Here is a 16769-nt window from a genome sequence, read left to right as displayed (position 1 = left end):
GGCAGTGAACAATAGTCGTTTGGTAATATGTATCGATTGGTTATTTCGATAAATAATTAAAAACAAAACTGGAAAGTGGAACATTAGACAAATTTTCTATTCGTCAAATATAGTGAGTGAAGTAGAAACCAAATTGTTTGACAGAAGTGGGAGTCGAACCCACGCCTACAGAGGTGACTACGAACTGGCCGTAGCGCCTTAGACCACTCCGCCATCCTGAGTTGTTCGTTATTGTCTTTGTTTTAAAACAATATTTGTGCACATTTTTATTTTATTATACCAAAAATCTAAAACTATTTTGTCAGAAGTGGGATTCGAACCCACGCCTACAGAGTAGACTACGACCTGAACGTAGCGCCTTAGACCGCTCGGCCATCCTGACTTGTTGTTTATTATCTTTGTTTTTAAAACAATAATTTTGCACTTTTTATTTTATTATAAAAGAAAACCAAAAACTAACTTTGTCAGGAGTGGGATTCGAACCCACGCCTACAGAGTAGACTACGACCTGAACGTAGCGCCTTAGACCGCTCGGCCATCCTGACTTGTTGAGTCTTATCCTTGTTTTTAAAACAATAATTTTGCACTTTTTATTTTATTATAAAAGAAAACCAAAAACTAACTTTGTCAGGAGTGGGATTCGAACCCACGCCTACAGAGTAGACTACGACCTGAACGTAGCACCTTAGACCGCTCGGCCATCCTGACTTGTTGATTATTATCTTTTTTTTTAAAACAATAATTTTGCACTTTTTATTTTATTATACCAAAAATCTAAAACTATTTTGTCAGGAGTGGGATTCGAACCCACGCCTACAGAGTAGAGTACGACCTGAACGTAGCGCCTTAGACCGCTCGGCCATCCTGACTTGTTGATTATTATCTTTGTTTTTAAAACAATAATTTTGCACTTTTTATTTTAATATACCAAAAATCTAAAACTGTTTTGTCAGGAGTGGGATTCGAACCCACGCCTCCAGAGTACACTACGACCTGAACGTAGCGCCTTAGACCGCTCGGCCATCCTGACTTGTTGTTTATTATATTTGTGTTTAAAACAATAATTTTGCACTTTTTATTTTATTATACCAAAAATCTAAAACTATTTTGTCAGAAGTGGGATTCGAACCCACGCCTAGAGAGTAGAGTACGACCTGAACGTAGCGCCTTAGACCACTCGGCCATCCTGACTTGTTGATTATTATCTTTGTTTTTAAAACAATAATTTTGCACTGTTTATTTTATTATAAAAGAAAACCAAAAACTAACTTTGTCAGAAGTGGGATTCGAACCCACGCCTACAGAGTAGACTACGACCTGAACGTAGCGCCTTAGACCGCTCGGCCATCCTGACTTGTTGTTTATTATCTTTGTTTTTAAAACAATAATTTTGCACTGTTTATTTTATTATACCAAAAATCTAAAACTTTTTTGTCAGGAGTGGGATTCGAACCCACGCCTACAGAGTAGAGTACGACCTGAACGTAGCACCTTAGACCGCTCGGCCATCCTGACTGGTTGTTTGTTATCTTTGTTTTTAAAACAATAATTTTTCACTTATTATTTTATTATACCAAAAATCTAAAACTGTTTTGTCAGACGTGGGATTCGAACCCACGCCTACAGAGTAGACTACGACCTGAACGTAGCGCCTTAGACCGCTCCGGCCATCCTGACTTGTTGGTTATTATCTTTGTTTTTAAAACAATAATTTTGCACTTTTTATTTTATTATAAAAGAAAACCAAAAACTAACTTTGTCAGAAGTGGGATTCGAACCGACGCCTACAGAGTAGACTACAACCTGAACGTAGCGCCTTAGACCGCTCGGCCATCCTGACTTGTTGGTTATTATCTTTGTTTTTAAAACAATAATTTTGCACTTTTTATTTTATTATAAAAGAAAACCAAAAACTAACTTTGTCAGAAGTGGGATTCGAACCCACGCCTACAGAGTAGACTACGACCTGAACGTAGCGCCTTAGACCACTCGGCCATCCTGACTTGTTGGTTATTATCTTTGTTTTTAAAACAATAATTTTGCACTTTTTATTTTTTTATAAAAGAAAACCAAAAACTAACTTTGTCAGAAGTGGGATTCGAACCCACGCCTACAGAGTAGACTACGACCTGAACGTAGCGCCTTAGACCGCTCGGCCATCCTGACTTGTTGGTTATTATCTTTGTTTTTAAAACAATAATTTTGCACTTTTTATTTATTATAAAAGAAAACCAAAAACTAACTTTGTCAGAAGTGGGATTCGAACCCACGCCTACAGAGTAGACTACGACCTGAACGTAGCGCCTTAGACCGCTCGGCCATCCTGACTTGTTGGTTATTATCTTTGTTTTTAAAACAATAATTTTGCACTTTTTATTTTATTATAAAAGAAAACCAAAAACTAACTTTGTCAGAAGTGGGATTCGAACCCACGCCTACAGAGTAGACTACGACCTGAACGTAGCGCCTTAGACCGCTCGGCCATCCTGACTTGTTGGTTATTATCTTTGTTTTTAAAACAATAATTTTGCACTTTTTATTTTATTATACCAAAAATCTAAAACTATTTTGTCAGAAGTGGGATTCGAACCCACGCCTACAGAGTAGACTACGACCTGAACGTAGCGCCTTAGACCGCTCGGCCATCCTGACTTGTTGGTTATTATATTTGTGTTTAAAACAATAATTTTGCACTTTTTATTTTATTATAAAAGAAAACCAAAAACTAACTTTGTCAGAAGTGGGATTCGAACCCACGCCTACAGAGTAGACTACGACCTGAACGTAGCGCCTTAGACCGCTCGGCCATCCTGACTTGTTGGTTATTATCTTTGTTTTTAAAACAATAATTTTGCACTTTTTATTTTATTATACCAAAAATCTAAAACTATTTTGTCAGAAGTGGGATTCGAACCCACGCCTACAGAGTAGACTACGACCTGAACGTAGCGCCTTAGACCTCTCGGCCATCCTGACTGGTTGTTTCTTGGCCTTGTTAAATGCATATAACAAAAATAATAACATACTTAACAAAAGACAGGTACGTGATTTATTAAAACATTTTATGTTGTTTTATTTTATTTTATTCACAGATCCACGAAGCAAGAGATCAGGATCGCTATCCAGACTACCATACAAAGAATGTAATTAAAAAATCACTAGCGACATTCAAAAATGCATCTTATGTAGCAATTCATGGTTTTTTGGACTAAAGATGTGATGAAAATTACGTGTGTTTTATAATCATACATAATTAAAGTGTTTTTAGCAGTGAAGGGCGAAGAGATTGTCATTTAGTTATTTGTTTAACTATTTGAGAATAGTAAAACATTTGATGCAGAGATTTCCTTTTCAGACAAAATTTCAACTTTCTTAAAAAGTTAATCATACAAGTTCGAAATGTTCGTTTATAAGAAAATACGGAGTGTTAAAGTGTTAAATATTTGTATTACTACAATTCACTTTTTTACAAAGTTTCGAGTATTCATAAATCAATTAAATGAGTAAATGTTAACAGTGCTCTCTCAACCGATCAAAATGGACACGAACATAGTGAGCCAAAACAGATTTCAGTCATGTTGCGTCATGAATTGAAAATGAAATAAATGATCAATCTTGTTATAATTTTTATCCCCAATGAAACATAGAATATCCACAAAAGACCACATTTTGAATCATTTTATAATCCACACACTATTATGGCATGCAAGGTCAAAAATACATCTGGTCGGTAACTGCTAGGCTTTATAAAAGCCGGTATCGGGCGTTAATCACGAGCTTCGATCGTGTGACGTCAGATGTTTGGGCTAACCAATCAACAAAGGGCATTATTTACCTGCCGAAACATGTCTTTACAGAGGGCGCATTTCCTCAATTCCTTCCAATCATAATGTCACCGATGACATCTGTCAGAGTAGGTATTGTTCTCTCTCGTTGCTTAACTGTTCTACCTCTTAAAAACGGTTTATCGAGTAGAATCAATATTCAACTTCATGCTGCTGAAGAAACACATACAGTTTCCCAGTCAGAGTGGACTGATTTTCGGGAGGGCGCACTGATTCAAAAGCATCGTACTGCTTGTGACGTTTGGAAAGTTAAAGACGCTGAATACTGCAGGCAGTTACCAAAGATGATTAGCATTATTATATTAATGAAAGGTTAATTAGGCACCGTCGACCGTAATTGCAATTCATATCCATCATCAAGACCTCAAAGTTGTAATATCCATTTCCTCCGTAAAACTGACGCCCTCAACGGCGACATAAACACCGTCATCAACGTCGAAATGATCAACGCCCTCAACGTCGCGGTGCTAACTAGCCTCAGCACCTGTCACGATTCCTCCAACGGCAAACCGAATGGTAGACAGAGACGTTCAAATCAACAAGACTCCGTTAATTAATATCCTCAGCTGAAATATGAAAAAAAACTGTCAGAACCTCTCAAAAATTATGAACAAGGCATAATAATGTTTTACTTTACCCAAAGTGCGTTACACTGCCGATTACCAAGTTGTTAATTAAGCATCTTTTAAATTACTTTGTGTTGGAAATTTCGTTAAAATCCCTTTTCCCTTGACCTAAGAATACGCCCGAAAACCCCCATAAATTAAAGTTTAATTGGCCTTTAGGGAAAGGTCGTTTATCCTATGGATTAAGGACAACATAGACTTGGCCGCTGTCTCAAAGGAACCCCATTTACTTGAACAGAATGGTAAGATTTGAATTTTTTTTAACAAGGCGTTCAGCTTACCAGACAATAGTACCTAGATGTGACGTCATCATATCATGTCATCGGGTATCCACGGTGGTCCGGACGGCGCTTTTGTGACCACATCCATGGTTTCCTGTACCGACTGCGCAGGCGTACCGGGGTCCCCGCGTTGCTGGAAGATTGTGACACGTGACCGTTCATCTTTTTCCTCCAGGTGCGTATAAAGAGAGAGAGGGCGCCAAACCAGACCGCCAGAACCATCAGGAGGATTAGAATGTCTGCTGCAGTCGTTGTGAAGGTGCGGTGGAGGCCCCCTAGCGGTGGTAAAAGGAAACAGTATTGTTTTTAAATAATGGGGGACTTTGAAGACGCTAGGTGGCAGCAGACTTACCTGGTAAATCCATTATTCTTGGTTTATGTGCTCGTGCTCAGAACAACAGAAACAATGGACATTTACCAAGTCAGTCTGCTGCCACCTAGCGTTCGAAAGTCTCCCATTAAAGTGCAGAATGGTGGCAACATTCAATAGCAAAAGGCCTTCTCCAGCTATGAAGGGTGAAATTTATGAAATTAAACACTGGTATAGAAAGTTTTACTTTTCATGAATGACCCTATTTTAAATTCTTTATATATGGCTTACCAGGTAAGCTAACTAGCTAACTAAAGCCACCCTTTTTTGGTTGCATTTTTTAAGGCCATTCTAAATTTCCCCTTGATGATAGATGAATAACGTTATAGTCTAATCCAATCTAATTTAATCTAATCTAATTTAATCTAATCTAACTCACGTACTTTTACTTTGGGTGTTAAACTCTAGTTTGGAGCTGCCCTCGCTGTGGTCGTTCCCAATAGCCGCCTTGACGTACACAACATACTTCGTCTTTTCTTTTAAATCCTTCAATGTGAATGACGTATACTCGGGGTCAATGCGGGTCACGGCTTTGGTGTCGCTCCCCTCGGCTCTGTTGACGATGATGTAATCGGTTAAGGGTTCATGGGGATTCCCCGGAGACCAGCTGATCTCGGCTTCCTTGTAGTAGAGTGGAGGGTTATGAACCAGGGTGAGGTTGAGAGGTATCGATGGCATAGCTGCGGAGAAACAAAATGGCGAGGAATGAGAGTTATAGTAAATCGAACTGGTAGTCGCCATAATTGGTTTAATGAGGCCGGACTCAAAGCAGGACTCGTCAAGGGTTAAGTGGATAGAGATATACTGGCAGAGATTTTTAAATTCTGTACAACACGACAAGAGTCCAAAAATCAGAGACAGCATTGGGCAAAACGACTCTAGGTGAAAACAGTAACGTTGAAGAGAATTATGATATCAGAAATTATTTTGCGTTTTCACCGAAAGACTTGTACAACTCTAGTTAATAATTTCACGAAAGCGGAAAATGAATGTCCCCCGCCAGTATGCACAATTATTGCCAATTATGTGAGACTAATAAGTCGACGTCTATTGCATTATTAGTTTCCAATTTAGGGACAAAACACTCATCTTAAAGGGAAGATCACAGGACCTTATTTTAGAGGTTTGGGTTTCGGGCTTTGGATTTGGTTGCGAGAGAGGCTTCTTTATTCTTGAATAGGTCCATAGGCTGGCTGCATTAAAGGGACTCCTTGCAGACTCAGTTTTCAAACGTCAAACTGTACAGCTAACATTTTACAATTTGGTTTAGTTTTGCATTTTCGACGATCGTTTTTATTAAAAGATTAGATTATTCTATACTTTGTGACAAAACTCATGGTATCGATTTTAACACCTCAGTTATTCCCTTGATCCGGTTAACACATAGTTTTCCTCGATGCAGTGCAAATTAACTTAATACCCAAACATATTGCTCTTTAAAACGGAGCTAAGAAACATAAGCACGCACACAGCAGTGCAGTATGATTGACAGGTGGTATTATAAAGCGTTGGATTCCATGGCATGATGGTACAAACCGAGAGATCAACAGTAGAGCAGGGGGGGGGGGGGTGGAGAGGAAAAAACTCGATACTGAGGTACTGCACTATATTCAATCGATTCACAACATGTAACTTACTGCAATTTGATTCATTCATTCATTCAAACTGATATTTATTTCCATACTTCATGAAAACAGAGTACAAACAATGTTTTTAAGGAATAACCAATAAACAAAGCTATTTAATGAGGGTGAGAAAAATGCGTCAATGCGTTTCAAATTTTATTCAAACGCGTGTTTACTCTATGCCGCTGTGTATAAAGCTGCCTTCCTGGATCTCGTGCGAATTGAAAAGAAATATAAATTACCAAAATTAAGGTCCCTAGGCTAAGGGCAACGTTCATTAACCACGACGGAAGAATTACATGGATTATGTATGCGTCTATGTTGAAATCCCAAACGAGCCTGCTTTTCTGTTTATAAGCTAAACAAACTCAACACGAGTCTTTCCAAGATAGTCAAAAGAGGTGCATCTTGAAATCACCACGGAGCCAACAGCTGTGTGTAGACGTTAAAAACAAAAGCCGAGAATTTGTATTTTTGTGGTTAAATTATTGTGTGGAAACACCTAATCGTCACCTCTTCATCTCCAACATCAAGACGAACGCAACCAATTTGCAGCAATCGTCTTGTGCATCTTAAGAGCATAGCAATTGCATGGTTGAAAGCAATGCAATCTCGGCCTAGTAAGCTCTAGGATAAATTGCTCCCCCCACTTAAAGGGTTTGGAACCTTTTGTAGAACACAAAACCCAATGTCCACAGATTTACATTAAATGTAATCGGTTTAAAGATAATGATAATAGAAAGCTTCCCTTAAAATATTACTTGCTAAGGTGCTGTAGTTTTTGAAAAATGAGTAAAACGATGTTAAGGAAACTATTTTCGTTTCAGGAGACGATTATTATTTTAGCATGTACAACGTATTTACGCGACTCTTCTGAAAACATCGCTCTGTGATTTTATTTTCGCTTTTCTTAAACATTGACGACTAATGTAAAATATATTACATACATCTTTAATTCACAGTAAGTAGGGATTCATGTAATGCCCAAGACTTGAAAACCACTCAAAATCGTACTTAGATGGGAATATTATTATGAAACATCACCAATAGAAATCACACTTTAAGTGGGAATATTATTATGAAAAATATTAAAATATAATATATTATTTATACCTCACATCATCTAAAATTTATTTAGCGATGAATAATTAACGTGTCCTTCATTTCCCTGGCATTTTCGTCCTCTCTGGTTCAATTATTAATTTGTTCCACGTCGTAAGTCGAAGATTTAAATTAAAAAAGAATCATTTTGTTTTTGTACAACCAGCCTGATGAGAAAAAACACTGATTCTTATTATGGCTCGATCTGCTTACTGCGAAATTCGGCGCTTATGGCGTCCTGTAAAACACATGGCTAACACAGGATGATATGAAATCCGTGCGTAATTTCTGTAAAGCTGACATTCTTATGCAAACGTTTGTACAAAAAATGTGTTTTGCGTATGAAGAAAAAGTGACTGGGGTATTAAACACATCAAATCAACATAAATAATACACAACTAGAAAGTCCTTGGTCAGAATTGACCCGGATCCAATTACCAATAACACTGACCAATTTCTTGGTCAGTGTGACCAACGATCTGTGTAAACAATTATCCAGAAGTTTGTCAATCGAAACATCAATATAAAAAAAACAAATTTTTGACAAATTTGTGGATCAGCCTGACTAAGAAATGGATCAGAATCGGAGTAAATTTTCACCAAGACAATTTTGATCCGGGAAAGTTTTCACCCGGGAAAAAAATTGATCAGGGACAATTTTCACCCGGGACAATTTTGATCCGGGATTTGTGACGAGTATGTATAGACACATTGCTCACCTCTCTCTGGTCTGTCAGTAAGGCACAGTACCGTCACAAGTAACTGCCAAGCCACAGGTAGCAGAACGTGGACCGGAGTTGGAGAAAACATCCCACCGAATGAGAAACACACGGTTAGCTGTGAATATTTCCCGTTGGCCAACCTGGAGACAGTGAACACAACCAAACCATGCTAGATAACGAATGAAGTTTCAATAATATCACGAAAACTGTTTATGTGATAACTATTTTGGCTTTTACTGGAAGGCATTTTGTTGAAACAGCAAACCAAGCATTGGCCTTTAAATAATGTATTGATATTTAGAAACAGGTGTGGGCTAATTTAATACTAACCCACAGTTATTTAGTAAGCTAGTGGCGCATGATTGCTTATTGGATCACTATTATAGTTCGCCCAAATGCCTGCCGGTGTCGCATGCTCTATATGCAATACTATCCGGACGACATTATTGCATATTATTGTGAAGTTTTCATTTGGTCGAGTTTTTGAGATATCGCTGAAAACCCGTAGCAAGAATTATCCTTAATGGAAATACACAATCTGAGAAGCGTTACCGAAAGTAACGCTTCTCAGATTCACATTTGGGGCATAACAACTGATACTTTAGATAACCATCGATACTTAAAAGATTTTGGTACTTTTTGTAACACAAAACACAATGTCCACAGATTTACATTAAACTTACACCGTTTGAAGATAATGATAGTAGAAAGTGTACCTTAAAATATTAGATGCTTGGGTGCTGTAGTTTTTACGAAATTAGTAAAACAATGTCATGCAAATACGTTTTTACATGCTAAAATAATTTGTTTATCCGAAGTTTGTTTACTGTCGAAAGCAATGTAGGCTTTCTAAACCAATGAGTGATTACCATATACCTTCCCTTTAAATATGATATAGCAAAATGGTAGGGTATAATATAACCGTTTGACAAATTTATTTATCTATGAAACAAGGTCGGGTGAATTGAATTACAAGTACTCCCAAGGCGGAATTTGTTTGAACAACGGCAATACACAATTTTTAACAAAATTTATGATCCCGGAAAACCAAGGCTATTCATCAAAAAACAGCGACCGTAATAAACGGCGTTCCCGCCCGCGCACTTGAGGAGAGCTGAAGGCAAGATCTAAGACTGTCCGTGGTCTTGTGACCCGAACCTTGATTATACGATTGATAATAACATGACAGGTTGGAATGATACAACAATAATAAAAAAAACAACAACAAAAACAACAAATTTAAACGCTTAATGTACGTTTTAAGTTGTTGTTTTTTGTTGATGCTATTTTCAATTTGAGAAATACTAAAGGTCTTTTTTTCTGGATTACAGTATTTTAATTGAAAAATAAACTTCTTTAAATATTTCTTACTTAAAAAATGAAGCCATAGTTGAGAAAAGTTTGCTACAATACAAATTCAGGACAATTGCGCTTGGCTTTCATACTATCTCCTGACTCACACAATTGGCCAAAATATGCAGGTTTGTAAGTTCATGATTGATCACACAAAACATGAACACTACCTACAACTATTTAATCAGGTCGACCATTATCCCCTTCACTTTTTTATTTTTTTATTACAAGATAATAATTATAGCTTTAAACCTTAGACACGGAATACAAAGAAATATTTTTGTGGCACAGGATTTTTGTCTACAAATACGAATGCAGTTGGTTCATTCCTCTGACTTAGTTTCTTGAAGTGATGTCAATGTCATGACCCAATTGCACGTCTGTTCCTAATCATGACATTTCTTGCGAATACATCATGACATTTGCGAATGTCACTTTCTTAAGGGCATTGCCTGATGCTTAATATCAAAAGTATATCGTGGAATAAATTCGGTGGTACTAAGACCTCAGGTTGACACCTTCAAATGAAAACCGGGGAAATAATCAAATTTCTCAAAGAAGACAAAGGACTATAATGCAACTTGTTTTTTGAAAAGGTTTGTATTTATTAATTAATTAAATAACACCAACTTAACTGGTTTGGAAGAAGTTTAGCCCCGTGTGTATACTTTGGTTGTTTTGGGGTATCTATACCATGTGAAACCACCAAAACACGATAACAACGAAGGGGAGCAGTTCTGCCTCATATAAGTTTCTCTTTTAATATATAAAACGAATTCTTCAAAGCCCTTTTATGGCGCGCTGTTATGCAAATCTAAATAACAAATTTGGAGTATCGAAAGAAAAGTAGTCAGCCGTCGATTTCACAAAACACTTCCTAACTGAGGAATCATTAATCTTATGACTTAGGACCGTGGACGAGTCCCAACCCTGCACTGTAGCATGTAGACCTTTAGATTAATCCTAAGTTAGGACGAGTTACTCGTCCTAACTCGAGATAAGACGAGTCCTAACTCTTTGTGAAATCGACGGCAGGCCCCCTTTTGGAGCCACGCCAGGGAGCATGACGAAGATGCAGCAGTGCATTTCGGTTAACTGATACAATTCCTTTAACAGTATCACAGAGCGAGACTACAGTCCACCCAGCTTGACGCATCTTCAATGCATGTTTAATCAGCAGACATTGCTCCGCCAGCAGACGTTCTCAAAATAACACTTCATCATAACCATCCTAGTCACGCATATCTGTTGCCATGGTAAAGTTCTACCCTGCCCACAGTCACCACACTCCTGCCATCTTAAAGAAGAAAGGTTGTTGGAGTGTGGGGGGGGGGGTGTGTTGTTCGCAGAGAGTGGTGTAATAACGTGAGCATCACACGTCGCATCAAAATCGAAGCAAATTGGTTTAGGAACCCGTAAGGGCCGGGATTGGCGAGAAAACGGTTACGGAGTGACCGGATCGTATGGTTTTACATGGGCTTTTACTTTGACAACCGGAACTTATCCGGTAAAACACGGACCTTTGATGACCTTCATGTATTATTGAGCGATTAATTGGAAGTAATGAGATTGTACGGTCATTTTATGCCAACATGTTGTAACTAATCCGGTGGTACGTGGTCAGCAATCTGTTTGGTTAGGGCAATATTTATGGATCTTGCAAAATAAAAAACAATATTTCCTCTAAAGATAAAAAACATATCTTCATAATCATCTGCATGCCCTATATATTTTCCAATTAAAAATAAAATTGCAAACAATTGAAACTGTTTGACTCTGCAAATTGAAAATGCCCTATCCAAGCCCAACATTCACAAACAATCCCAATACATGTCACCTGTTCGTATTTTTCTATTAACTTAGATTAATTGCTTTTTAGAAAGTGTGACAACCTTACTCTGAATGATCCAAATTAATTAGATCACACGAAACCTTTAACTGATCACATAATAACTCCCGGATATGCAACACGCCTCCTCCCCGGCCCGCGTAAAAATACCCCAGGTAACAAAAAACCATTTTGGTTCATCATGCGCAGACGTCATGTTTCGCCATATGAAAATGGTTAACATATGGTATTTTTTAAACTCAGGAAATGTACTTTCAGCATCCACTCTTGGTCAAGAATCTTTTCAAAGTGAATATTTTGTATACATTTCGTAGTTTCTCCTAAAATTAATGGCAATACAAACTTACTTGGCTATACACAAGGAGTACAGCTGGCAGCAGCTTTCGAAAGTATAAAGCATTTTTGGGAACCATTTCACCTCAAACTAATTTGGTTATGGAAAATGCCATATCGGGTTTTTATCCCCCCGAATTTGAATTTAGAAACGTTACTGCGAAAAATGTTTCCAATTACGAATGATTTTTTTCTAATATGCGCGGACTATAAACCGGTCCGGATTCTCGGCGATATCTCAAAAACGAAACCACCTTTTGAAATTAAATTTTCCCAGGTTAGTTTTTTTTTTTGTATCTACATTTAGGATTAAAACAATCGAACGGTTCAAAACTCCAAAGGTATACGTTCTCTTTAAAGGTGCAGTTATGTAATATTTTATGTGAATATTGCTCTGCAGTGAATGCCTACCGGCAAATCCGAATTGAGTCATGTTCACCTTTGACCTAACTAACACCATTGTTCGAACTGTAGTACTGCCATTTACGTATGTAGTTATTTTGAAGACAGTTAATCTGTGTTGATGGCGGTGATGTGTGTTCGGATTCCCTGCCTAAAAGGCCTACATAAGAAATCAATGTTAAAGGTGAATTGGGAACTGGGAACTGGTTACTTATTCAACACTTTATTTTCACGAGTGACATTATTGATCTCAAATATTAAGTTCGTGTATTATTAGTTTGTTCGACACCAGCCATGTTTTCATTCGTCCAAAGAGTGAGAAGACAGACAATGGAATTTAAGAATGGGGTACACACCCGACCGTAATACTCTGGGTGCCATATGCCCCTAAGGTTCCTACAATAATTATGAACATTTGGAAAAGAAAGCAATGGCTGACTATCGAAAAAGTTAAAATACTGCATTACCTGGCTGACCTTAAAGATTGCCTTTATGAACAACCATAACAACGGCTGCCCCCGTAAATGTATGACATATAAATGTCATCAGTTTGCATGAGCACCCAACCAAGCGTAGACCATTCCCGACCGCCACTAAAAAATAATGTCATATGTTTGGCATTTAAAGTGGTCACCAGGGAAACCATTCCGGTTCGAGAGTTAACTTTGCAGCTTCACAATCTGTCCATGCTTGTCAGTTTCGCCAAAATATTGTTTGGAAAGCAAGTGTCATAATTATGATGGATTCGATGGCCACCAGTGAACGCAGAAACCTGGTGAATCTTTTGATCAATATGTCGGTCAAAATGGAACAAGTTGCTAACAACTGACAGCAAAAACAGTGCACAATACCCTGAAACATAAATTATATATAGCCTTTATTTATATCATTGTGTTTTATTCTTCTGTTTCAATTTATGTGGCAGAGTATTGTGCCCATTAATTTTTATTCTGATAGAAATTCTTTTTTATAACGCTCTGAATTGGCCGATTTTTTTTAAGAAACTGGATTTGTACACATTCATTAAAGATTGTCTTTACGTTACGCGAAGCAGTAAACGGCTTAGATAAATCCGAAATGTAGCGATTTTTTGTTCATTAATTATTATGGCTAGCTCATGAAAGCTGTCGTGTTTGAAGGGTATTAAACGTTATTGCTATAGTAGTCACAGCTACAATTCATGGAGTGTGTGTTCAACCATGAATTTATAAACCTGCGAAAATGCGGGCTTATTCCGCTGTCTGAGTCAGATGAAAATAGTGAAGACCGTTTATACGTTTTCAGCTTGTCCTGGATTTTGGTTGTTACCACTAAAATCAGCTGTGCTTAAGACTTTTATTTCGGAGGGAAATAGTTCACAGAAAAAAATGGTTCTAAAATAAACGCCATAATCAGTAGATTCCAATTTATCGAATTAAACAATAAATTGTACCCTTCCCAACCTGTAGAATGCCTATCACGTTAAAAGGTTTGAAAGCATTATTTCCCCTGTGGGGTGGATGGTGTATACACAAATTAGAAACTTCAATTTGAAAGATTTTATCTTTAGTCAAAAGCACAACACTCACACGGCAATATTTTAATAAAAGTTAAGAGCGGAAATTCATTTGAAAATGACGGTATTGAGATTGAGTGACAACGACAACGTATGTACTTGTAGCAATTATTCAGAAACCGCTGCTGAACATGAATTTATCCGTGCAGTGAATAACATTCCATCTAATTGATTGACAAAATAAATCTAAATATGAAAAGAGTTCAAAGTGACTCTCACTTACAGGCAAATAGTCAAAAGCGGTGAGTGCATTGTTACTGCATCCCGAACAAAGAAATGCCGCTAATAATTATGTCCTACCACTTACGTATTACGCCGGAGAGGGCCCACCCGGTGCTAATGGTGAATTACACGGCAGGGTTTACCAGAGCGGCACGGTGACTGTGATGGTGAATCTCGGAGTTCTACAAAATGTAGCTTTTAGAGCCGGTACAGAGATCCCACTTACAAACGGTTGAAAGGGAGAATTGAGAACGCTATGCGGTTAACCTATCAGCATCATAGCAAAGCGTTCATCATAGACGTGAAACGAAAGCCCTCTTCCTGCTTGAAATTCACTACGGTACTCCAAGCTTCAACTGGGTTTCAGACATGTCGCTATTATATCTCCATGGTTTTGCCTCATCAGAGATGCGTGGAGATGGGCGTGCTAGACTTGTACCAGTCCCACCACTTCATGATGGAACTTGAACCCGTTTATGCAGTTAGCAGCAGCTGTCGGAACGGGCCTCTCGTTTGCCTTACGCTTGAAAGCGCGCCAAGTTGCTTGTCGTCTCTAATTGGGCTCATGGCGATGTTTAGCTAGACTTGTACAAGTCAAGATTATTAAGCCCATCACCATTGAAGGTTATGGTTATTAAGTTATTCAGGGCTACGATCATCCCATAGTGCAATACGGTGCCACATTATTTTAGAGACACCTTTAACGTGTCTAATAGACTGCCTAAATTTCCATAGGTTAATAGCGTAATGCACCGTTCTGGTGTCCCAATTTCAAGGCCATTATGTTTTAGTTCGAAATGATCGTCTTAATGAGTAATTGGGTTACAAGGTCACACCATGTATGGTTACACTTTGATGTCTCCCATAAGAAGACACTTTCAAAGACCTGCTTCAGCAGAATGTTTCTGCTAAGCAAAAATAAGCAGGATACCAGTCACAAACAGTACAAGTCTAATGACACTTTTTGTATGATATTCTTTTTCTGGTAAGCATCATAACTATTTTGCCAAAGGCGCGTTATCAAAATACGGTCATTATTATTTTTAGTATGTGCTTTGTTTTAAAATCTCGGCGCCGTTTTCAGCAATTATGTGAAACAGGGTTATTTACATTATTCACGGGAACGATGTGGTTCTTGGGCACGAGGTTGTGATGTACTTAACAATTCATCTAGTAATGTATTATTAAAGTTGATGTGTTCTTCTTTAATTATTCAAAATAACATCAGAGGGCAGGTTGCTGAATATGAGATTGAAGATGCCTAGGGGATGTGTGCACTTTGATCTTAAAGGTGTCTTAGCCCTACACACTCTAAGGCGAATATACTTGCATTCTTCAAGGTAATATGTGGTTAATATCATTGTTATCCATTAACCTTGAGTCTTTAGCCTTTGAGTTCTAGAATTTCTTTTAAATAAAGTTAAATAAAGTTTAGCGGTGTTTTATAAAGAGTGTAAATAGTATACTGTAATCTTTCCACATGTATTTTTTTACACCTATCTCTCTGTTCTAAAGTTTTTATTTTGTACGGAACTATTCCAGGGAAACCCACACAGTCAGTCAGGTAGGGACTGGACATCCAATCTATGTCTAGTGACCTATCGTGATTCGTACCAGGGTCGTAGAGGTTGAAGCAATGAAAGAAACCATGGCAACCTGACCATTATGTGATTCAACCAATGGCAGTGGAGGCTTACCTAAACAATCATGAATATCCATTTTGTTAAAAGGTTTATCCACACAGATATTTCCGTGAAGGTTAACACATCGGTAATAAGCAACACGACAAACTCAAGTTTTATTTAGATGTATACTTTATTTACAGCGTGCGAGACTCAGAACAAGCAACGATACACTGACTAATGACACGGTTTCCAATCTACTTGCCGGTAGCGGGCGCTATTCGCCTCAGCTGCAAAATGACAGTTCCCTGATGAAGACTCGAATTTATAAATTTCGGTTCTGTGAGGTAATTAAGTCACCCCCGTTGAAGCAAGTGCATGCAACTCTGGACAAGTTTGTTCAATGAGATGGTGAGACACAATGCAAACATCACTTGTTCACTTTGATGTAGCCATAACAATCAACCGCCGAGGTCCATGCAAAACATACACGCGTGTACGAAAGGGAGCTCCATCAGTCGGGGCGCTGTTTTGGGCTTGTGACGTCATAATGTAAGGATTCAATGGGAGACTTTCTGGGACGATAGAGGGCAGCAGACTTACCGGGTAAATCCATTGTTCTCAGAATTATGCGCATGTTCAGAACTACGTAAACAATGGAAATTTACCCGGTATGTCTGCTGCCACCTAGCGTTGGAAAGTCTCCTATTGCTTTTGCTGCCTTCGCGCCATAATCTCCCCAATATCCGATCCAATGTAACAAGGTTCTTCGACCTTTAAGACAGAACCCTGATCAATATTTTCAGTTCCCCTAATGGTGGCCAGGGTGTTATTTTGACGGCTATAAGAATCCCCTTTGCGCA

General features: G+C 38.1%; 1 protein-coding gene and 17 non-coding genes across 18 annotated transcripts; all 18 read right to left on the bottom strand.

Annotated features, from left to right (window-relative positions):
* Positions 1–299: 299 nt before the first annotated feature.
* Trnal-cag lies at positions 300–382 on the bottom strand. The gene has a single exon. It is a non-coding gene; the product is annotated as a tRNA-Leu (tRNA).
* An 80-nt stretch (positions 383–462) lies between these two features.
* Trnal-cag lies at positions 463–545 on the bottom strand. Its single transcript has one exon. It is a non-coding gene; the product is annotated as a tRNA-Leu (tRNA).
* Positions 546–625: 80 nt separating this feature from the next.
* On the bottom strand, positions 626–708 carry Trnal-cag. Its single transcript has one exon. It is a non-coding gene; the product is annotated as a tRNA-Leu (tRNA).
* Positions 709–786: 78 nt separating this feature from the next.
* Trnal-cag lies at positions 787–869 on the bottom strand. The gene has a single exon. It is a non-coding gene; the product is annotated as a tRNA-Leu (tRNA).
* Positions 870–947: 78 nt separating this feature from the next.
* On the bottom strand, positions 948–1030 carry Trnal-cag. Its single transcript has one exon. It is a non-coding gene; the product is annotated as a tRNA-Leu (tRNA).
* A 78-nt stretch (positions 1031–1108) lies between these two features.
* Positions 1109–1191, bottom strand: Trnal-cag. Its single transcript has one exon. It is a non-coding gene; the product is annotated as a tRNA-Leu (tRNA).
* An 80-nt stretch (positions 1192–1271) lies between these two features.
* On the bottom strand, positions 1272–1354 carry Trnal-cag. Its single transcript has one exon. It is a non-coding gene; the product is annotated as a tRNA-Leu (tRNA).
* Positions 1355–1432: 78 nt separating this feature from the next.
* On the bottom strand, positions 1433–1515 carry Trnal-cag. Its single transcript has one exon. It is a non-coding gene; the product is annotated as a tRNA-Leu (tRNA).
* A 78-nt stretch (positions 1516–1593) lies between these two features.
* Trnal-cag lies at positions 1594–1677 on the bottom strand. The gene has a single exon. It is a non-coding gene; the product is annotated as a tRNA-Leu (tRNA).
* An 80-nt stretch (positions 1678–1757) lies between these two features.
* Trnal-cag lies at positions 1758–1840 on the bottom strand. Its single transcript has one exon. It is a non-coding gene; the product is annotated as a tRNA-Leu (tRNA).
* An 80-nt stretch (positions 1841–1920) lies between these two features.
* Trnal-cag lies at positions 1921–2003 on the bottom strand. The gene has a single exon. It is a non-coding gene; the product is annotated as a tRNA-Leu (tRNA).
* An 80-nt stretch (positions 2004–2083) lies between these two features.
* Positions 2084–2166, bottom strand: Trnal-cag. The gene has a single exon. It is a non-coding gene; the product is annotated as a tRNA-Leu (tRNA).
* Positions 2167–2245: 79 nt separating this feature from the next.
* On the bottom strand, positions 2246–2328 carry Trnal-cag. The gene has a single exon. It is a non-coding gene; the product is annotated as a tRNA-Leu (tRNA).
* An 80-nt stretch (positions 2329–2408) lies between these two features.
* Positions 2409–2491, bottom strand: Trnal-cag. Its single transcript has one exon. It is a non-coding gene; the product is annotated as a tRNA-Leu (tRNA).
* Positions 2492–2569: 78 nt separating this feature from the next.
* Positions 2570–2652, bottom strand: Trnal-cag. The gene has a single exon. It is a non-coding gene; the product is annotated as a tRNA-Leu (tRNA).
* Positions 2653–2732: 80 nt separating this feature from the next.
* Trnal-cag lies at positions 2733–2815 on the bottom strand. Its single transcript has one exon. It is a non-coding gene; the product is annotated as a tRNA-Leu (tRNA).
* Positions 2816–2893: 78 nt separating this feature from the next.
* Trnal-cag lies at positions 2894–2976 on the bottom strand. Its single transcript has one exon. It is a non-coding gene; the product is annotated as a tRNA-Leu (tRNA).
* Positions 2977–3045: 69 nt separating this feature from the next.
* LOC117302094 lies at positions 3046–14693 on the bottom strand. The gene is made up of 5 exons (XM_033785890.1): positions 14370–14693; positions 8568–8710; positions 5506–5802; positions 4753–5027; positions 3046–4411 (listed from the first exon to the last, which is right to left on the bottom strand). Exons 2-4 carry the CDS (start codon positions 8656–8658, stop codon positions 4786–4788), a joined length of 630 nt encoding a protein of 209 aa, XP_033641781.1. The 5' UTR covers positions 8659–8710; positions 14370–14693; the 3' UTR covers positions 3046–4411; positions 4753–4785.
* Between the last annotated feature and the right edge of the window lie 2076 nt (positions 14694–16769).

The sequence above is a fragment of the Asterias rubens genome, chromosome 18 (genome assembly GCF_902459465.1).
Source record: "Asterias rubens chromosome 18, eAstRub1.3, whole genome shotgun sequence".
Taxonomy (NCBI): Eukaryota; Metazoa; Echinodermata; class Asteroidea; order Forcipulatida; family Asteriidae; genus Asterias; species Asterias rubens.
Note: the sequence above shows the minus strand (reverse complement) of the source record. Positions and strands in the feature narration are given on the sequence as shown.